Source organism: Lingula anatina, chromosome 1, assembly GCF_051362555.1.
Source record: "Lingula anatina isolate TDL-2025a chromosome 1, LinAna3.0, whole genome shotgun sequence".
Lineage (NCBI taxonomy): Eukaryota > Metazoa > Brachiopoda > Lingulata > Lingulida > Lingulidae > Lingula > Lingula anatina.
Window position 1 is genome coordinate 17,240,413 of NC_141767.1, and position 23,130 is coordinate 17,263,542.

General features: G+C 34.0%; 1 protein-coding gene and 1 long non-coding RNA gene across 8 annotated transcripts; one reads left to right on the forward strand and one right to left on the reverse strand.

The window, feature by feature from the left end:
- Positions 1–397: 397 nt before the first annotated feature.
- Positions 398–2,383, forward strand: LOC147764026 (uncharacterized). The gene is made up of 2 exons (XR_015331824.1): positions 398–843; positions 1,750–2,383. It is a non-coding gene; the product is annotated as an uncharacterized LOC147764026 (long non-coding RNA).
- A 1,339-nt stretch (positions 2,384–3,722) lies between these two features.
- On the reverse strand, positions 3,723–22,397 carry LOC106178212 (N-acetylglucosamine-1-phosphotransferase subunits alpha/beta). 7 transcript variants are annotated; one of them, XM_087000029.1, is made up of 31 exons: positions 22,016–22,397; positions 21,332–21,417; positions 20,917–21,042; positions 20,437–20,633; positions 20,088–20,155; positions 19,680–19,811; positions 19,091–19,165; positions 18,742–18,813; positions 18,515–18,562; positions 18,137–18,268; positions 17,641–17,811; positions 17,385–17,508; positions 16,766–16,840; positions 16,226–16,396; positions 15,678–15,889; positions 15,306–15,478; positions 14,915–15,045; positions 14,361–14,638; positions 13,746–13,942; positions 13,246–13,398; positions 12,863–12,929; positions 12,481–12,591; positions 12,189–12,274; positions 11,946–12,044; positions 11,611–11,665; positions 11,311–11,423; positions 11,096–11,186; positions 6,013–10,799; positions 5,721–5,857; positions 4,552–4,606; positions 3,723–3,908 (listed from the first exon to the last, which is right to left on the reverse strand). In XM_087000029.1, exons 1-28 carry the CDS (start codon positions 22,169–22,171, stop codon positions 10,737–10,739), a joined length of 3,462 nt encoding a protein of 1,153 aa, XP_086856155.1. In that variant the 5' UTR covers positions 22,172–22,397; the 3' UTR covers positions 3,723–3,908; positions 4,552–4,606; positions 5,721–5,857; positions 6,013–10,736. The 7 variants fall into 7 exon arrangements, with proteins under 7 accessions (XP_086856155.1, XP_013416777.2, XP_086856154.1 ...); XM_013561323.2 differs by having other exon boundaries at positions 5,623–5,857; XM_087000028.1 differs by having other exon boundaries at positions 5,985–10,799.
- Positions 22,398–23,130: the final 733 nt, after the last annotated feature.

Consider the following 23,130-nt stretch of genomic DNA (forward strand, 5'->3'; position numbering starts at 1 on the left):
TTGCAAAAATGCGCTTTCGGTATTACAGAATTGCCCACTGAAACGTATTTTTTCAAATTGTAATTACGAGTTTTTTTTATCTCCCGAAGGTCAACTTTCAAAATAAATATTTTGATTTTATTCAAAATAAATAGAAAATGCATCTACAGGTATACAGCAAAGAGCCTAGTTGCAGATTTGCCCACAGAAGTTAAATGTCAAGTAAAAAAAGAAGTCTTACTGGCACAGTTCTCTACCTAAACATCACTAAGTGATAAGTTTAGAACAGCTGCTTAATTATTTTCATCTTCATTACCATAAGAAATCCATCAGCAGATATATTAAAATACCTTTTGCAAAAAAAAAAAAAAAAAAAAAGCCTTTTACACTACTACAAGACGAACATGAAATTTCAAGTCGAGTCTTTGGCTCAGCAGGCTCCACATCTAAACGGCAAACTAGAGACCAACAATTCGAGGCGAGCTGAGAGAGCAGATACATGTATACGTTTTACAAATTTCAAACAGTGTATATTATATGCATATGTTTATTATTGTACGGTGGCATTAGAGCATATTACATTCAAGATCGAGCAATACCGAAATCTAGTAATTAGTCTGAAAAATTGCATAGATTCGTCCTTCTTGTGAGAACAATTTCAACAGCAACAGCCAATCAAAATTCGCCATACCTGGTGTAATTTACATAATAATAAGGCGTTCAGCGCAGTGTGAGCTATCATCCAGATCAGTCACTTTACAGCTGGGCCGTGTAAGAAGAGGACGCAGGATAGGTGTGGTGAAGTTGCAAGGCCGAATATTTCATTCATTGGAACAAATGGCGTTCGATCAAGAAGGGAAACACGTAAAGTTTATTTTGCATAACTCGATAGTTTTAGACCAGTGCATGGCTGTCGCCTACGTCATTAGCACACGAGTACTTTTCCGGTTTTGTGAGTTTCATACAACTTGTAAGAGTTTGTCAGAAGCATGTATTAATTCGGAATTTTAATGGACACTGTGTCGTTTATAATGATCGAGATGTTCTTTATGCTAAAGACGTTTCTTACAATTTTTCCGTATTTCTTCCAGTTCAAATTACCAAGAAGTAATATCCTTATATTTTCACACGGCCTTGACTACTTGTTAGTCTGGGTGTTTCACTGGATTTTGAAAAAGCTGTCATATAATATATCATTTTTGGTGTCCAGATTCAGCAAAATTACAACCGATTTACTGTGCGTACCTGTAAATTTGACACCTGGAAATTTTTTTTAGTATTTTCGAAACAATTCTTGTTGATCTATCATGCAGTAAGAACAGTATAAACTGGACTGTGGAAAATCTCGCTTGATGTAGGATGTGTTCCGATTTTTACATGTCCGTCTTTTGCATGTTGTACAAGAGTGCTGTTGTGTCGTTCATTATTAGATTTGGTAATTGTTCACGAGAAAACTAAATTATGCATTATGTCATTTTCTTTCTATGAACTCTTTACTCAGTAATATATTCTGTTCCTTGACGGAATTATTCGTAGTCGTTTTAAAACTTTACTTTGAGAACGCTTTCCAATAATACTGTCGTGTTTTTCCATGTCATTCTCGTAGTGTAATAGAAATAGTTGTACAACATCCATTGAAATTTGTGAAATATCGGAGAATATTTGATCTTGAACTACATGTCTCTTCCATTATCATTTTACCCAAGCTAAGTTTAAATGACATGGGGATATTTAATTATGTCAATGACATGTGTTATTTTCATATTTCAGATCACTGCTATTTCCTTTGCCAAGATACGACTGATAGAAGCTGCCCTAGTCTTCCTTTTTTTTTTTTTTTTTTTTTTGGAACAAGACACGGACTGGCACATGCAAAAGTTACATGTTGACAATCGGTCATGATTTTCAAAATGATAGCTTTCTATTAAAATTTCTACATACTGAAATGGCGCACTAAGATTTATCGCGCTTCATTTTCCTTAAAATCAGACATCGATTATTTTAATTATCATATTATACCGTAAGGATTGATTGATATAAATAATAAAAAAAAATATATTTATAAGATAAAGCTTTAATTTGATTTCCACTTGACCGGTCAGTTTCTATTCAATTTTCTTACGTCATGCCATAGTTTCATAATTTAAAGCTATAGTACAATATGAAAAGCCATAATATAATCTTAAAGTGCTTACATATCACAACTTTCAGATTTTAAGGTAAAGTTGCATTTTCACCAGATAGCAAGTTGAAATTCGAGTACGATTATTTATTATAATTTACTACTGTATTATTCGTTATTACGATGTACATTGAAGAAGAAAATTTAATTTTATCATTTGTAACTGTACTCTGACATTTGTGAACGACAATCATTTTTGCCTGAATAAATACGCTTTTTTAAGGGCGTTTTCAGTTTAATCTAATAGATACAGAAGCAAAAGTAGTAGTATTGATATACTCGGGATTTTAAGAAAAGATTTGGAACGTGACAGGTTGGGTGAGTCCATTTGCTTTTGAGGGTCTAGTCCTTTTGATTAAAAGGGGTGACGGGTGGGTCGAGTACATTGTTTTCGGGGGGTGACAGCTGGAGAGAGTCCATTGTGTTTTTGAGGGGTGACAGGTGGGAATAGTCCATTCAATTTAAGGGGTGATAGGTGGGACGAGTTCATTCAAATTTAAGGGGTGACAGGATGGAAGAGTCCATTCAATTTTAAGGGGTGATAGGTGGGGATAGTCTATTTTGTTTTTGAGGGGTGACAGGTTGGACGAGTTCATTCACTTTAAGGGACGACAAGTGGGAAGAGTCCATTTTGGTTTTGAGGGGTGACAGGTGGGAAGAGTCCATTTTGGTTTTGAGGGGTGAGAGGTAGGGAGAGTAAATTCAAATTTAAGGGGTGACAGGTAGGAAGAGTCCATTCAATTTTAAGGGGTGATAGGTGGGAAGAGTCTATTTTGTTTTTGAGGGGTGACAGGTGGGACGAGTTCATTCAAATTTTAGGGGTGACAGGTGGGGCCAGTCAATTACATTTTAGGGGTACCAAGTGAGACGATGAAAGCTTGTAATAGCATTTACTGCATAGGACCACTTGTGATTCAAATTGGTTTGCAAATACATGAAGGAATTGGTAATAATTGGAACATTATTTTGAATAGACCAAGCAAAATGCATGCAAATAAATTCTAAAAAATAGGACTTGGAGGCATATAATCAGGTCTATATCATGAAAAGAAAGCGATCCAATTCCTTTTACATCCAATGTCATTTACTAAAAAGCAACAGAATCTTTATCTCTTGATCATTTTATTCCGATTTGTAATTGCATTATATATACATAAAAAGCTATGAATTACATTATGAAATGTGAGGAAATGATAATCCCGCGGGTGAATAAATTTCTTTTAAAGTACATTGAAAACATCATGACATGGAACAAAATTTAGAAACAAAATTTAACTTCAAAAAGCTGGTTTGTAATTACACTTTATAAATGTGTGTTTATAGAAAATCTTTTGGTTCACCAACAGCCTTGCAGCAGACTTAAGATTTTTAAGTACTCAAATATTATCGTTTTTCAATACAATGTACGTGTGCAAAGCTTTTAAACCATTTCACTTTCAAATATTTTCACGTACCACAGCAAATCGTCAAAGCAATACCAAGGGCAATAGTTACAGATTAAATTATGTAGATTGAATTTGAAACTGCTGAAACGGTTATTACATTTATATCTTTATACTCCTTTTCTATCTATTACTATTATCATTATCATAATTTTTCATATCAAAATATTAAAAATCCCAGACAAATATATTTATTCAATTACCATAAAATAAATGCCTGAATAGGCGTTCATGTAGAGTTCCTGAATCTGAACCAAAGGTAAGGCTTCTACCAGGCGCATGTTGAACTGTACCTCGGTGGGTTTCTGAAATGAGAAAATTAATTTTAGCAATTTTGAATTAAACTGACAGGCACTTAAATTGCTACTAATTAATTAAATGATATATTACACCGGATAGAGTGATTTAAGCTCGCATTGGCTTGTCCATAAAATAGCCAAGCAGGAAATAAGTCAAGGCTGTCTTATGTTTAACATGATCCAAAATGAATGAATAATATACTTAGAGAATACTCCTAGAATGCAGACCATCAAGTAAATGGTAAAAAAAAAATATATATATATATATATATATAAAAATACGAGGACACCCAGATTGTCGAAATTGTAATAATTTCTTTCCCATCTGAATATCTGTGCGTCTTGAAAATTTTCATCAAAATATGCAGAAGACATCAAGAAATGTCTTGCTTAAAAATCATATGAAAAGACAACCCAATTCTTGTTAGCGCTATGCACCACGCCTTTGGAATTCAGGGCAGAAAACACCAAATAAATTCCCATTGACAACCATGCTAAGAAATGCCTGCATAACTGCATGAACAAAATTTAATGAAACATTTCATAACACCATGGACAGCAGACATACTGACATAACCCCCAATGACACAAAGATATACTGTTGAAAAGTACTTGATCGTGTTTGAAAACAAACTACTGCACCGCTCACAGTCAGTAGCTCGCTCCGCCAGAGATTCCACACTGGACGACACCTGTGCCTGCTCCTGAAAAAATATGCATAGTTTACACCTTAGCCTGCTAGTTGACACCAGAGTAAACCCTAGCAAAACACACAAAAAATGTCAGGAAAAAAATAGGAAAAAAACACTAATTTTTCTCACAGCACTTTATTTGTAATTGGTCTATTTGGTGGAATATGCCATGAAGAAAACGCTTTACACCCAAACTCAATATAGAGGTGCATTTCACACGCTGAAGTGTCCAAAACTAAATTGAATAAATTCAAAGTTGTATTGAATTTCTTAAGATATATATGTGCATAGAACAAAATTCCACCGCTGTCTCTATTTTAATTTAATTTTTAATTTTTACCATGTCTACACATTATGTAAAGAGCCCTAAATTGTAACCAGTGGCGGATTTACAGGGTGTTAGGGGGTTCCTGACCCCCCTCCCCCTTCGGTTTCTGAAAAATATATCACACCAATATTCCCCTCTTGAAATAAAAATTTTGACTAGCTAAATCACAGTTCTAAACCGTATCAAAGGGCACTGTTTGCTCTCGTAACACCAAAAAAATTTTGGGTTCCTTGAGCAGGCCAAGGGGGCGACGGTCAGCTTCGAATTCGAGATCTGTCGTTCCGACCCCCCCCTTCAAATAATCCTGGATCCGCCCCTGTAGGGAAATATAAATATTTTAATTTAGAAATGGAATTGCATTACTATACCTACATTAGTCGTCTTTAAATATCACCAATCACCCACTAAATACCAATATGGTATATGATTTTAAATGGGTCATTCCCTAACATTAACTTTTTTTACTATTTCTCACGTTCAACTTTTATTGCCATTACTGTTTAATCCAAGAGAGTTCAAAATAGTTTTCATAGGATACAATTGCATTTTTCGTTTTCACGGGGACGCGTTGAGATGAAGCAATAGAAGAAGCAAAATGTAACACGGGAAAAAATGTAGAGGAATGACCAATCAGAAATCCACTTTTAAGAGTGCAGGCTAAATTCTAAATAGATTCAGTCATGAATCACAAACATATTACCATCAAATGCCTTATATTATTGATGCCTCCATTATGGTTAACTACTTAAAGCGTTACGTTGAAGCTGAAACGCTACGTTGAAATTGAAATATCCATACTTAGTATCTAGACCGCCTTGCGCCCTCTCTATACATCCATCATGACTGAAGAAGTGACATCCCTTTCTGGTGTATGGGTTCAGTGCATTAGATTCATTGGGAGGTGGGGAGGAGGCAGGATGAAGTGAGCGCCTTTCCTACTCAACAGTAAGTATTATCTGATATGAGAAACTCGATTTACAATTTACTAAAATAAAATTACATAGGACGCATTTCGTTAGACATTTTTCAAAATATATCAGAGAAGAAAAATGAATCTCAAACCCCAATCCACCCATAAATGAAACAACACCATGTAGGCCACTGGCTATCCTGCATGCTTTTATGTAAACAGTTTTCACCAAATTTTGACAAATGAAGCCGTACCATAGCGCCATCTGGGGGGAGACAAATGGTTGTCTCTACTGCAATCGGTATCTTAGCAGATAGTTTTTGATATATAATTCTACGGGCATGAAATGGTTATATTTATGTTTGAACATTTTTATCTCACAATGACAAATAAACAAATATACATGCGCATAATTATCTTAAATTTCTTTTTCACGTGTAGTGCTGACCAAATATTTTAGATGCATATTACCCCAGTGTAATGTAAGGAAGTTATTTACTTTAAATCAAAAATGGTACATGGCCAATCAATTATAATAGACAATCAGTTATTAGTGAAAAGAATTTATTTTAACTTTTATTTCTTTTCCCCTTAAGTCCATCTTGTAAAGACAACTGATAAACCATACCATGGTACCTGCATGTACAAATAACATACAATGTTCTTTTCTTAACCAAGCCAACCAACCAACAGTATCTTTTAAACAAAAGCACAAAAAATTCAAGGATCCAGAGTACGCTCATCTAAATTATAAAAGAAAGACAAGCAAATTTTTTTACACCTTGATTAACAATTTGTCATTTACAAAAATTGTAGGTGGATAAAGACTTAAAATAACCATAACCCTTACCCAAGGTATTTTTGCCCAATCATTAGACCTTACGTACTATTTTTTTTTTCTGAAGCTCCAGTACATTAAAACTGCTTTGTAACAGCCAAATTGCTACAATCCAAATTCATAATACAAAGGCAAAACTAGAGGATCAGAGAGGCGATACCGCCTCCGAATATTGTACCACCAGCTGGAGCAAGCGCATTCGTATAGACCCCCACATACACAAAAGAAGGGACACAGCCACCAGTCTTATGCTTGACAAGCTGTAAAAATGCAATCAACAAGAATTTTCAAAATATGCAAAAAATATATATAACTTAAAATGGTACAATCAAAGTTAAGTTCATCATAAGGTAGGTCAAAGGTCAATTTCAAGGTCACAGTAAATTGCCAGTATATGACTTCCTATTCAACTTTAATGGTAACTATGGACCTATCTCTGCCAGGTTTGGAATTAAAAGAGAAAGAAATTTGCAAAGTTCAGTTCATAGTGAAAAGTAGGTCAAAGGTCAATTTCAAGGTCACATTTAGATTGCCAGTATATGACTTTCCAAGCAAGTTCAATAGAAACTATGGACCTATCTCTTCCAGTTTTGGAGATAAAAGGGAACCAAAATTTGCAAAGTTTAATTCATGATAAAAAGTAGGTCAAAGGTAAATTTCAAGGTCACACTTAGATTGCCAGTATATGACTTTCCATGCAAGTTAAATAGAAACTATGGACCTATCTCTGACTTCCTATTCAAGTTCAATAGTAACTATGGACCTATCTCTGCCAGTTTTGTAGATAAAAGGGAAGAAAAATATGCAAAGTTCAGTTCATGGTGAAAAGTAGGTCAAAGGTCAATTTCAAGCTCACAGTAAAATTGCCAGTATATGACTTCCTATTCAACTTCAATAGTAACTATGGACCTATCTCTGCCAGTTTTGGAGATATAAGGGACTAAATGTTTTAATTTTGGAGTTACCATAATGTGCCATAAATTTCCTACAGAAAAAATTAATTAAAATAAAGAAAACGTCATTTTGGTCAAAATTCTTGAAATAAGAGGTGCTCTGAAGTTCCAGATGTTCAAATTTGATGAAATAATGTCATTTTTGACCACAAGTTGTCTGGTTTGCCAAGCCTTATGTTTTATTTTTCCGGAGTTCAAAATTTATTATCCATTACAGTACTGCACATTTTGCTTTCACCACCAATATGTGCCAGTATATGATTTCCTATTCAAGTTCAATAAAAACTATGGACCTATCTCTGCCAGTTTTGGAGATAAAAGGGAACCAAAATTTGCAAAGTTCAATTCATGATAAAAAGTAGGTCAAAGGTCAATTTCAAGGTCACATTTAGATTGCCAGTATATGACTTCCTATTCAACTTCAATAGTAACTATGGACCTATCTCTGCCAGTTTTGGAGATAAAAGGGAAGCAAAATTTGCAAAGTTCAATTCATGATAAAAAGTAGGTCAAAGGTCAATTTCAAGGTCACATTTAGAATGCCAGTATATGACTTCCTATTCAACTTCAATAGTAACTATGGACCTATCTCTGCCAGTTTTGGAGATAAAAGGGAAGCCAAATTTGCAAAGTTTAATTCGTGGTGAAAAGTAGATCAAAGGTCAATTTCAAGGTCACATTTAGATTGCCAGTATATGACTTCCTATTCAAGTTCAATAGTAATTATGGACCTATCTCTGCCAGGTTTGGAGTTAAAAGAGAAAGAAATTAGCAGAGTTCAGTTCATGGTGAAAAGTAGGTCAAAGGTCAATTTCAAGGTCACATTTAGATTGCCAGTATATGACTTCCTATTCAACTTCAATAGTAACTATGGACCTATCTCTGCCAGTTTTGGAGATAAAAGGGAAGCAAAATTTGCAAAGTTCAATTCATGGTGAAAAGTAGGTCAAAGGTCAATTTCAAGGTCACATTTAGATTGCCAGTATATGACTTCCTATTCAACTTCAATAGTAACTATGGACCTATCTCTGCCAGTTTTGGAGATATAAGGGACTAAATGTTATAATTTTGGAGTTACCTTAATGTGCCATAAATTTCCTACAGAAAAAATTAATTAAAATAAAGAAAAGGTCATTTTGGTCGAAATCATTGAAATGGGAGGTGCTCTGAAGTTCCAGAAGTTCAAATTTGATGAAATAATGTCATTTTTGACCACAAGTTGTCTGCTTTGCCAAGCCTTATGTTTTATTTTTCCAGAGTTCAAAATTTATTATCCATTACCGTACTGCACATTTTGCTTTCACCACCAATATGTACTTTTTGATACAGCGTAGCTCGAAAACCGTATGAAATACAAAAAAACGGAGACCACCTCCAGTGTTGGGCTTTACATGCTCTACAAAATGCAAAAAAGAATGGGTCTCTAGCATTAACGGTTCCCGAATTAGAGACAGTTTTCAGTTTCGGTATCTTATGGCCGCTACTCCCGTTAAAATGCACCGATTGACCCCAAATTCACGGAGATGAAAGATGACCTGAAGGGTATCATTTTCCAATAATATTATTGGTTAAGTCTGTGTGGTGTCTGAATAACAGCGCAAATAATTTTTTTTTCGTAAAAAAATTCATTTTTTTGAAAAATTTGGCCTGTTTGACCTTGAAATAAAGGTCAAAGGTCAAATCCAAGGGCATATTTGAAATCTGCACATATGACTTTTGGAAAGCCGTCTGTAGAAATTTTTCCCATAATTCCTTCCGTAGGGTAGATAATTAGCATTCAATTTTGCCATTTTTGGACAAGGGTGCATTGCAATGAATGCCACACCTAGACCCCAATACCGACAAAGCCCAAATTTTACGTGGAACGAGTTGAGATTATAGGTGACCTAAATCCAAGAGATGGGTATGGGGGCCCTTACCGTCTAGGAGGAGAAGCGGTAACGGTAACATGGCGGCGGAGCCGGCGGAACGGACCGGACGGGACTAAAACCATGTGTACCGCCAGCGCTAACGCTGGTGGTACAATTACTCAGAAAAACAGTATATAATATATAAAGGAATGTAACAGTAACTTTGGAATGAACTTGAACAAATATATGTTCATTAAGAGAAGTGACAAAAGTTTCAAAACTGTTTTCATTGTTGCACATTTCCAAGTCTGCCGAGTAATGTAATGTAGTTTTAAAATATTGTTTTGTACCACATTTCTAAACCTGACATACTGTACATGTTTTTGTCTATTAAATAATATTTAATATCAGCTTTAGGATATTTTTTTGTATCTTGCAACACAAAAATGATGTACTGTTTATTTACGGATAACACTCCTGTTACAAACATTATTCAAGCAAAACATGTAAAACTTGAAAACTTCTAACTCAGAGCACAGGAAACACAGCACTGTGATCTCATATGGCTATTAAAATATAGACTATTATTACAAGCACCGGCTGTCACAGAGATATGACAAGGCTGACTAGTGGAGCAAACTGGCTTTCAAAAACACTGGCATAGCCTGCCAATCTGCTCTCCAAATGCCTGATACCACACAATACCTCATCAAACACTAGTACAGTGCTCAGAATAACATGTGAAAAAAATTGTTCAAAAAACTTAGGAAAGCCACAATTATTGTTCTTTTACAGAGAAAATGTTTTACAAAATACCAAAGTAGGTACACTTTGTCTAGTAAAATCTCATATTCTTCCTACCTAGCACTTGCTGAAAGATACCCCAAAAAATGAAAAATTAAAGTCATAACAAATTAGAAATTATGCAAAAAGTGTAAAGAAAAACATTTTCATTCAAAAATCAATTTATTATTCTATCTAGTTTGAAAAATTGCACAGGAAAAAAGCACTCGGCAAATATACATTCTTTGTGCTATTTCTACTCCAGTTAAGAATCTCACAAAATGAATACATAACATAAAAAAAAATTAAGAAGAATACCTTTCTAACATCCACCTACGACAGAAAATAACACAAAATCTGCAATTGCACAAATGCCCTTTCTCGATGATAAAAGAACATACAAAAATGATCTTGTGATGGTCAATTGGCTACAAAATACCACCAATTTAATCAGTGTTCCTTTGTCTTTTGAGGGTCTAGTCAGACGTCCACTGCTTGTCCTCGTAGCCTTCTCCTCCAGTACCGTCTGGCCAAACTCTCAATCTGAGATATCAGAAATGAAATGTCAGGATTATTTACAGGATAGCACATATCAACCTGAAATTCAGAGGTCTCTATGACAGTTAGCTAACCATCAAGCTCTTGCAAAATTGTAACCTTGTAAACTGTAAATAAGTTACTTAATTAAAATAATTTGGCAATATTTACCAAAAAATACCCTGAAAAGGTTACTAAAGTTCATTAAATTTATTTTAAAGAATACTTTTTCATCTTGCACATAAATACTTAACATAATGAATAAGTGTAAAATGTGTTAACAATAATAAATGTAAACTTACTTTTTCTGCAAAAAAAGAATATATGCTGATAAAGATGAGTATTCCTAGGGCACAGTGCGTCATGAACCTGAGACGATCTCGATACAACTTCCTGGAAGTGACAAGAAACAAAGGTTAAAAATTATTAACCATCTTTATTTCAAATATAAAATTTTTTCAGCATATGAAATATTGCCTCAGAGTACAATATGGAAAGGAATATAGACCATACTTACCATTCTTTCAAGTCTTCTACATATAAGTATCTATTTCTATATTCTTTGGGCAGTTCAAATTGTGATGGAATAGGGTAAAATGTTTCATAGAAATCCAACTGGATGGCTCGCACCTAGGAGAAGCATAAATACATTCAATTCCTTATAAACTAATTAAATACATAAAAACATTTAAATCAAATATAAGCAATATCTTATATATTTTTATTCTCTGTAGAGGCTGGTTTACTGCTGTTTAATAATTTATCTGACTTGCTGAATAACCAGTGATAAATAATGAAAAAGTTTGCAAACACTTACAGTTTCTGCCTCTTTGAGTCCATGCTTGAGATTATCATTCAAGCACACAAATTTTCTGGAAGACAAAAAACAAAACTTACAGCAGACAGTCCTCATTCCAGCTCCGTTATCTATTTGCCTCAACACCCTAATCAAAAATTTTTCAAATGTACAAAGAGTCTATAATTCTACTAATTATTTTGGGAAGGGAAGAGGGGAAAACACATACAGCTGTCAATAACATAATATTTTGAATAACATTTCCATTTTGATTTAAAAAAATTAATTAATCATATTTTCATCAATTAAAATAATTCACAAAATAAAATCAGCCATTAAAAATTGAGAACACATACTTAGGGTTCTTCCTGATGTCATCCAGCTGGCCCAGAACTCTGGAAACATTACTTTCCAACATTTTAAAGGCAATCTCCTCCTCTCCTACTTCCTCAAATCTGAAAGTTGACAGGTTTCATCTATATTTACTTGCAGCAAATGCATTATATTAATTGCACCAAACAACTGACATAACAAATTGGACTTTGGGGAAATTTAAGCCATTTAAGATGCTATATGGAATAATATCAACCAATACATACTTGTACTTAGTTCTTCCTTTGAGATGCCTTTGAATAAGTTCAACAACAGGTTCACAGTTTAGCATCAGATTCATTGTGACTTGGGGCTGAAACGTAAATGTTAAATGTGAAGTACATCTTTATTAGAATTCAATCAAGCTCAGCATTACATTAGTACAAAACTGTAACACATTTACCACATAAACTCCACTATATTTATTTCCTTTATTTGCTTGCTCAAAATTATCATTTACCACAAATACAGAGGTTTTAAAAGTAAAAAAAAATGAATTAAATAAAAAAAAAAACTGACCAGCTCAGTATCATAATATTGTTCTCTGGGTGGTGGTGGATTTTCTGCTTGGATTTCTGCTGATAATTCTCTAGAGCAGTTCTTTATCACTTCTTCAAAGCCTGACAATGTCTAGAATACAAAAGAGTTTGAATGTAGATATGTTCAGATACATAACAATTAATGGTTGAATTTTTATGACTTCATTCAGTTTCTATTTAAGCAATCATTTCCTTTGAAGAAAAAAGATTAAATTTCACCAAAAAGACTAAGAGCAACTTTCTTCAATTAAACAATATTCCAGTTTAAATTCAACACTTAAGATTCTGAGAGCTCCTAAGGAATAGTGAAGCAAGCATTGCTCTCTGGGAGGTATTTATATGGTTAAAATGGATTTATATACCTCAAGCAATATAGGTAACTCAAAAATTCTTGTTGCAAGTAAGCGGATTTCACGATCAGAAAAGCACCTGGAAGATAACATTTTTTTAGTGTGCAAAGGTTACCCAATAATATAAAACTTAATGTTTAACAGTTATTGATAATGTAGTTTGATTACATAAAATGAAAATTATCACTTCACAAAAACAGAAAATATAACATCATGACCCAAGGTTACATCATACAATATTTTCTGAACCAACGTTTAATTTTAGACATTCAATAAATATCTTCAGCAGCAGTTAAATACTAAAATGATAAATAGTGAAAGGGGTTTTCTTTAACAGTAATGCTAGTTCACAATAAAAAAAATCACAGTTTTTTTCATCTATTAACCCTTATTACCTGGAGTGGTCAGTGTCCATCTCTTTGAGGAATGTCTCCACAGAGCTATTGGCTGGCTGACTCATCATGAAGTAGAAGTAGGAGAAAGCAAACTGCATGTCATCTGAGCTCCGTACTCTGTGAGAGGATGTAGTCTCCCATTCCTCTGAAAATCTAATAGATAAATCACATGTTGAGGCATGTTCACCAACTAAAACTTAGTTGAGGTTTAGCACAAAGCAGAAGATAAACCCCCCCCCCCCCCCCCCCCACCACACACACACAATATTTATGTTTCACAAAGTAAATAGCAAATGTGATTTCAGAGTGTGTAATTACAGTTTCTATCTTCTCAGGAGTGTTAAATCTTCCTGCACTGGCATGTACCAATTTAAATGCATAAAATCCTGACATCAAAGCTGCTTCATTTAAAAGCTACAAACTCCTTCAAATAACATTTTTTTTTCAAATTCACGTTTCATTTTCTATTGACATTTTCCATTGTTTAAAATTTAGCTTACTTTTCCTGCATCTCCATCATAATGTTCTTGTCAATCATATGTGGCATGTGCCCTGGAACTTTGCGAGCAGCATACCCAAACTCTTTGTTGTATAATTTATTAACATGTCTCAGAGAATCAGCAAAGGTGTCCATAAGCTTCCTGCTGTGGTATGGAGTTGACTGGTACTTTTGCATTTCCTGCAATGTTTTCTTCTTCTAAAATGGGAAAAAAGAGGCTGACAGCAATGAAAATGTAATATACTGTCAGAAAAAAGGGATTACTACAATGCTAGTAATCATGGTTTGGCAATGAATGTTTCAGAGTAAATAGTAAAAGTTAGAAAAGCTAAGTTGGCAAAAATAAAAACTGTATCAAAGAAAAGTGTTAAAGAATCATAATCTGGACACTTACATGTATATATAGGCCAAATATGAATTTTCCTGCAAACTGCAGCAATCTTAACCTCAGCACTTTTCATAAACATCAAGCAATTAAAAAATCATGGACATGTACAATGTTCTGCATTAAAAAGGACAACTGCTAATTAGAACAAGCCAGCTTATGGCTTAGCATGATGAAGTATAATAGGACAACATTTTGAGATGGAAAACCTTTCTATGTGAAACCCCTTACCTCTATTAGCTGAGCAAACAATCCCTGTTTCTCCCAGGGAAATGAGCCAAATTCACCATCATTATATGATGTCAATTTACGGCCAGTAGATACTTGTGGTGATTTCTGATGATTTTGTGATTCTTTGAAATTTTGATCCAGGCTTTTCCTTTGGTTTAATTCTAACTGACTAGTTTTACTGGTGGCCTCCACCTGTTTTGAACCTGGATTCTGTGATTGAAAATGTTGTTTTAACAACTTTGCCTTCCTGATATTGAAACCTTTGTCTGTCAAATCACCTGAAGAAAAGGTTAATAAGCTTTATGACTATTGCACTTGTAGTATTTTTACCCCCCCCCCCCAAAAAAAAAAAAAAAAAAAAAGTGCTCCCATGTTGACTCTTTTACTTGATATGAGAGATTTCCAGTAAAATACATCCATACTTTGGTCTGAGATTTATCATGCTGCTTGCAAATATATTTGTCTGAATCTTAAAATTCATCAAATTACTGATAAAATTAGCAAGTCTTAATTGGTTGACAGCATACAATATGCATTTCAAAATTCTCATATACCTTGTTTAAAACTCTCCTGTAACTGTTTTAGTAGAACCATAACTTCTCCTGAGAGCTGTAGGTTTGATATGTTCATGACCTGGTACCTGTCCAGATCTGACTCCAGTGTCCTCTGGACTGGGAAAGCACTCCTTCATGGAAATCAGAAAAAAATGCAAATGAGGCACAACTAAATAACTACAACATATGTTGTAAATAGGGCCACAATTTTACTGAACTGTGAATTTTCATCCATTGGCCAAAGTATGTACCATCCCTCCATTAAATGCAGGAAACCATTCCGAGTTTTCACATTAACACTGACATTCACTCTGTTCCTTAAAAAAACTTTGAACTAGTTATCATTTATTTTCCTTTCATCAAAATACACCAGTATTCCATGGAAGTTTACCTTATTTCCTTTGGCACATCAGTGAAGCTAAAAGGGGCTTCAGTGACATTTTCTTCCATTTTGACATTGTCATTGCTTGCATCCTTACTGCTAGTAGCATTCACAGATGTAGAGTCTATGACAGCCTTCTTTGTGGGCAATGGCCAAGTATTTACTGTCACATTAAACTCAAACTAAAAGAGAAAATATAAGTTAAATCAAAAGTTATTATCAGTAATTGAATCACTAAATGTTCATTTTTATGAAAAACATCGTCTGGAACGAACCTTGAGAAAACATTATGCATGCTGAATAGATGTTCCCAAACAATTTGATATATGCCACAATTTCTAAAAAAGAATTTTCTGATAATAAAATGAACCAGCAACTTACTTCAATAGTGTGGTTCAATCCCACCCTGCCAGCAATCTTGAAATTCAATTCTGTATCATTGTGCTTTGAGTACAGCAGCAGTGTCATGGTTTTGTACTTGTTGGATACAGCAGCTGTTCTGATGACCTTGTGCTTCTCGTATTCTGCTTTCCTGATACCAGAGGCATCCATTGGGAATATGGCTGTCAGGTTAAAGTAGTAGACCAGAAATCCTGGAAAAATACAAATAACTGGTGTATATGAAAGGTCTTATCAAGGTTTATATCTAGAAACTTTTCTGCTACACTTACTGGAATTGTATTTAACTTGCTGCACCTCTGCCTGCTTATCACTGTGAAATAAGTTAATTCTAGAATTTTTATAATATCAAGTACTGCACCATTCAATCTTTTTGCATAAAAGATACTGTCTCCTCCAACCTTTATATCAGAAGTGTAAGCTGCTTGCCATATTAATAAGCATCCATTTATTGCACAACATATTAGAAAAATATTTTGCAATATTCTTTATCTGAATTTCCCACGTCAACTGATCCAGACCATTCTTACCTCCAGGGAGCCTGTAGTGATGCTGTCTTGGCAGAATGTCCACCTTGTGGAGTTGATTGAAGTTAGCATTGCCGCAGTCTCCAGCATCAAAGCCACAGCTGAGCACATTGCAGGCCTGGTCACAATACCTGTCTGCCACCCAGTTGTTAGCACACCCAGAGTTACAATACACTGAATATACAGAAGTCTTATTTTTAATAGTAGTAGTAGTAGTATTTATTTATTTGAGATAAGATATGCAGTTTTTATAACACTAAATTTGCAAGCAGAGCAATACATGTCTGCTATTCTTAGTGCTAATCAATAGACTGTGCATGTAATCTTGAAAAATATTACATTTGCGAAACAGTCACTTACTTATACTATACTGATAGGGACACTGATGACTTCTACCACGTGCATAAGTCATGACTGTAATCATTTAGCTTTAATTCATCCAAAACAATTTTTTTTTAATTTTGTTCAATATCTATTAAGTATCTGTAGCATTATATAATAGAAGAATTAATAAATTTGTATGCATTTACATTGTTTACTTACATTCTTCTGAAGAGTCAAAGCTGTTTTGGGGGAATTGTGCACCAAAGTTATTAGAACCAACTTGTGTGTTTCCACCTAAAAAAATAAATAAATAAATCATCAAATATATTTACAACTCTTTATGTCACAAGGCAGCTTAGCACTGAATCAAGTAAAGTCTCACTGAAAAATTAAGATATGTGGAAATATAGGATGAATAAAAATATGCACCAAACTTGAGATTTTAATTTTTCATAAACTATCTGCCAAATTTCATTCAATAACACATGTTGTAGCCTGTCATGGTACTGCAATTCAACTGCTTTTATGTTACAACAACCATATAGAGTTTAATATGAAAATGAGGGTCCAAAATTGGAAAAAAAGTGTTACAGCCTTGATTGATGTCCTATTACAAATCAGGGAATCCGCTATTCATATGATTGCAAGTTTGAATATTTTTGTACTAAACACCACAAACATAAGTTACCAAAGCCTTCAGGTCAAAATGTTTATATTCTTGATGTGTTGTTTTGTCATTATCATTTGCTTAATATAATGACCCATTTCTACACTGTCTTTATATGAAAGTGCCATAGTCTGAGTGTGTTATGTGAGTGTACTGTACACCTTCACATACCTGTACAATCTCCTCCATCCCAATCACATTCTGATGAGTTACAAGCTTTGTCACAGTAACCATCTCTGATCCAGGTGTTAGGACAACCCTCCTGACAATTTGGTACTGGCCATGTCAGATATACCTGATGGGTAAAAGCCTACTTGATTAGCAACTTGAGGACAATAATTTATGTTTGTGTTATCAGGATGTGAATTATGTACAAAAAATAAGACTGATCGAGAAATTTCAAATCTATTTATATCTTTCCAATCACCTTCTGTCCTCCAGCATGAGTGTAAAAATCATCAGGCCAGACATCCTTTCCAAACATCACATCATCATTCATGTAGATAAACTTGTCGGAGAGCCCAGGTATACGATGAAGGTGGACTTCAATGGCTGGAGAACTATATGTGGGCAGGTGGGACTGGTTGGGGAAGATCTCCTGGAAAAAAATTGACGATTTAAGTAAAATAATAATTCTGAATTCTGTGAAACCCTAACAGAGGGAAATTCTAAAATAAGTCAATTGAATAACTGAACTTAAGTACACAAAAGGAAAATTCTATTTTAACATCAAAATAAAATTCAGAAAAAAGTATTTTTTGTCCATTTCTTTATCTGGCAATCAACCTTGCAAAGCCTTTCATACTGATCATTGCGAGTACCAACAATCAACATATTTTTCTTCTTGCCCTCTGTGATACTGAACAGAGAAAACCCCAAAAATACTTTCACCATATTTCAATGATTGGAGTATTCATATTAACCTGATGTGTGACCAGAGTGACTCGTGGGTTTTCTAAGTCTAGCCAGGACGGTATCTGACCATTGGTGATAATGTAGATATGACGGACCCAGGGGGCATGCAGTTCTATAGACCTAAGAGAGTAGCGCAGCTCCTGTAAAATATGAAACAAGTGACACCTCTATTGAAATCATGGATCCTTTTAAAAGTATTCATAGAAACAGCTGCAGCTAGCTCACACAGCTATAAAAGCAGGAATATGATTGAATATATTAATTCAAATATATATATACTTTTTGCCTATTATAATATACAGGAAGCTTTTAAATCTCTTAACATTTTCTTCTAATTTGAAATTTCCAACTTATGAAGGACTTTCAACTTAATTTTCTATACTTACATCATTATCTTGAAACCTGTTAGCTGATATCTGTTCACTTTCCAAGTCCTAAAAATTAATCAAAATATCTTTTCAACAAGTTTTACCTCATTTGTCATCATGGACAGAGTTGAATATACAGTACAATGTCTTATAATAAGCAGTGATAGACAAACTGGATCTATGATTAAGCGTTCACTATTTTAATGACTGTCATGTTACTTTTTATTCTGAATGTTCGGACTTACAATGCTGAAATACCAGACCATGTTAGCTGCATGCAGAGTGGGCTCCTTGCCGTCAATTGTGAAGTTAGAATCCTAAAAATTCAAAAAGTTTATTTTATATTTGTATGTCCACCCCTACCCTCTCTCTCCTCCCTTAAAAGGAGTGAAATACAAAATAGAAACATAACATATGAATAACATGTACACAAAATATTAAAAAATAAAAAGATTATACATGTATCTTATAAACAAAACCTGAATTTTCCTGTATTAGCATACATACCACTGACTGTGTATGAACTGTACTGGTATTTTGTTTATTTAAAAAACTACTGAATCATTTCAAATAATGAAAAAATTATTTTGATACCTGGAGTAAGTTTTCAAACTCTTGTTTCACTGGTACATACAAGACAGCCACAGCATTGTCCTTGTACAGCTCCAGCTAAATAACATTAACATAAAAAATTCAACATAAATTTCATTTTGTCAACAATAAAATGTGGCTAGACACAAAGGAAGTTTGTATTTGGACTTAACAAGACAATTTATCTTTGATGCAATTCAAGTTGAGATCAATAAAGTACACCATGAGAGATCTAGCAGTCAAAGAATATAAACAAATGGAGATGGATACCGTTTTTAACAAAATTTTTTAGAAATATGATTACAGAATATCTTGAAGAAGGTAATAATTTTGAAAATTTTGTCGACTATGCTCTCAACTACTGAGTTTTAGCTGTTTAAACTGAGTTTCTGAGAAACTGAGCTTCGGTACATCTTCTTATATTTAAGATATAAAAGAGATAAGCGACCTTTGGGATTCTCGGTAAGCAAAACTAATCAAGCTAAATCTAAGCAACTTGAAAAATAAGCCCAAAAAACTGACCTACATTTTTGTGTAAAATGAAGGGGAGATGGGTAAGTTATATTGCCTTTCTGAAAAAAAAAATTCTAACCTTCTCAATGGCCTTGCTGTACTGACTTGGAAACTTGGCCTTTAGCTCATCAGCTTTGTAGGTATGTGGAAACCCAGTCATAATAATGGTGTCATCCAGCAATATACTGTGTCTGACCGTCCAGTCACTGGTCTAAACAAAAAGAATAGACCTTATAAATGATGTTTACATAAGAGTTAAAGGGAAAAATAAAATTTATTTTCATAGATCAGACTGCAAGAAATATTTAAGTATCTAAATGAAATCAATTTTTTTCTTTTGGTTTTTTTCCTCTTTGGCAGGAGGGAAATAATTATACAGGTACAAAATTAAAATTTACAATTTAATTTACAATTTAGAATCTTTTAACTAAACAAGACTTCTTTAACAAATGTGGAATTTATTTCAATGTACTGTTAGATAAATTACCAGGTATGCTTCTTTCACAGTGTGGTTGATTCCATTGAACACAACTACTTCCTTCAATACTGGAGCAACTGGAAAAAGATGCAGCACATATCAGTTAAAAATATCAATTTAAATACACACATCCAACAGAGGATGGAAAACTGAAAAATACTGGTGATTAAATTTTTGAAAGCTGATTCAGCACATTTGTGACTATGTGTCCTTGAAACACCATTGTTGTCGATCTTGACCTAAAAGCAATGTCCAAAACTTTTAACACAAATAAGTCACATTTTAAATATTTTTTACGTATATAAAGGCACTACTCAACATATCACAAGGGAGGCACATAAGATACTCTTTTACCTACCATCTTCTACATTCTGAAACTTCACTACAGTGACATTCAACTGTTCATCCTGTGGCGATTTCATCACCTTGAAGTTGACAGCTTTGCTAAAAGCTGGGTAAATCTCCACAAACTCTGATACAGTCAGGCCAACAGGTAGAGCTGGCTCCACCACTACACTACTGGTCTGGAGACAGTGGGAGAATGTGCATACTTCTCTGGAAAAGAACAGCATTCACATTATTCACACTATTCATCTAGTCATCCCACTCATTCAAATCATAAAATTTATTTTCTTTGTCATATTTTAAAAAATCAGAATTATGTTGCTACATCTCTCACCTTGGCAAATTCAATTTCCATGAAACTAAATTAAGATTAAATGAACTTATTCACAGAACATGAAAGGCATATAATCAAGTATGAATAAAGTCATGACAAATGACCAAAACAAATATAATAGTTCTAGTATATTCAAGGCTAAACGTGTTTTTAACCAACCCAGTGTCATTAGATTGCACATCCCTCTCCAGTTCCCTCTGTACTAGTCTTAACCCATCCAGCACCTTGGGGTCACTGCCATTCACCCAGGTATATACCACATCTATGGGCACTGGCAGGCACAACCTGGGACAGGGAGGAATAGAGATAAATAGAAGGACAGGACTGTTTGCCTGCATATTGTATAGTTATCAAATATGTATAAAAATAAAACATTCAATTTTTCACTTCACAAGGTGTATAATGAACAAACTGTACTGAATAGGAAGCTACAGTACATGTACATGCATTCTGTCATTTGTCAACATGTGTTGTACATACAATGGGCAGAAACTGAAATGTACATCTCAAAAAGGACCATTTGTTTGCTAAAGAATACGGACATAGACTGATCCTTTAAATGCTCTATGTGTACCTGTTTCTAAAAGACTTGCCAGCAATGTTGTCTGTCAGGGAGTTAGATAAAGCAGCATACTTCTCTCGACTCCATTCCAGTGCAACCTGAGGAGCATAGTGGAAGAATAAATAAGACTCATAGACAGAGTGACCAGTACATCTACAATACATGTAGAACATGAATTATTCAGACTGCACACTATCATATCATTCCATACATGTACAGTAGATGCCAACAAGTGGAAAAATAAAATGTAAAAGCCTGAAAAAGTGCACAAAACTGCACCACAGAGAGTTAATTAAAGTGATGAGGAAGAAGAGGCTGGGAGTGTCTTTAAGATGATGAAAACTGATAATAAACATAAGTCAATACTGAGGGTGTTGTAAAAGAAATCCAAAACCTTATACCTTATACTCGGTAAGTGCTGAGGTTCAAATTTGCTTTATTTGGGACATCAAGCAACTATATATATATATTAATTTATTAACATCGTTTAAAAACACATGACCGGTTTTGATCGTTATTTTTTCGTTAATGTAGACTAGCGTGGTATTCTTCTCTCGTTTTCTTTGGTTTTTAGGTTTATAAACGTAAAACCGATCAAGTTAACAGCCGCTATTGAGTGTGTACATCTAGTCAACAGACTACTAGCTGTTACACGTACCAGAACAATGTGACACGTGACGGCATATTATGGCTTACCTCTCCAAACTGAAAAGCAGAAATTAGCAACAAAATGCCACCAAGCAGAAGTGCAAGCGTTCCATATCGATGGGACAATACATCGTAAGTCTGCTTTTGTAGTAGCTTGCAAAATGTTGAGTGGACTTTCGTTCTAAACCCTCCCACACTCGCCATGGCATCACAGCAAAGCGAAGTGGGTCACTATCCCTAGCCCAACGACAGTGCTTGGATTTTTAAAAATAGAAGTATAGTGCTACTGATTTCAGAACTATGGATACTCCATTTTAGTATTTTAGTGATAACATAAGTGAATGCTGTGTTATTTTAATATAAAAGTGTTTCCATTTTACAGTAACTTTACACTAGCCTGGAAGTTAAGGACGTTTTCAACCCAAAGAGATCAAGAGATCTCCCGCTAGAGGTCACTTTTTTTATCTGCGCGCGAGGAGCTCGCGCAAGGGTAAGGTAATTTAATCGAAAATGACAAATGAATTATCCACTTTTAAAAGTAACATCCTGATATTAAAAGTATAGATACATTTTTTTGTATTTTAATTAATAAAACATGATTTGTGATTAATGACCATTATTTAGACCTTGATAAAGCATGAAAATAGATAAATAAATGAATAAATAAACAAACAAACGAAGACAAATAAATAAATAAAATAAATAAATAAATAAATAAATAAATAAATAAGAAAAGACAAAATATATAAATTAATAGATTTCTCTATAGATTATAACAATTTTCCTTGTGAGCAATTTGTATCCTTTTCAAAACATTTGAGAAAAATACAGTTTCTAAACACAATTTTGAGTTTTTAAATTTCTAATTTTCACCATCAGGCCAGATGGGGTTCATAAGTTGGGTTAACAAGCACGACTGACCTCAATTATGAAAAAAAAAATAAAAAAATTGATCACCTATTTTTCTCAATCAGAAAAACATTGGGTATTATTTTGGAAGATGGGAAAGTAAAATTGTCACCAGTATCTTTTTCCATTATGGATGTGATTAAAAAAAAAAAAAAAAAAAAAAAAAAAAAAAATCAAAATTGGGTTTATGGGTCATAGTCCTGTGAATGATTTTAGGTACATTAATACATTGAGTAGCGGACATGTTATGAAAT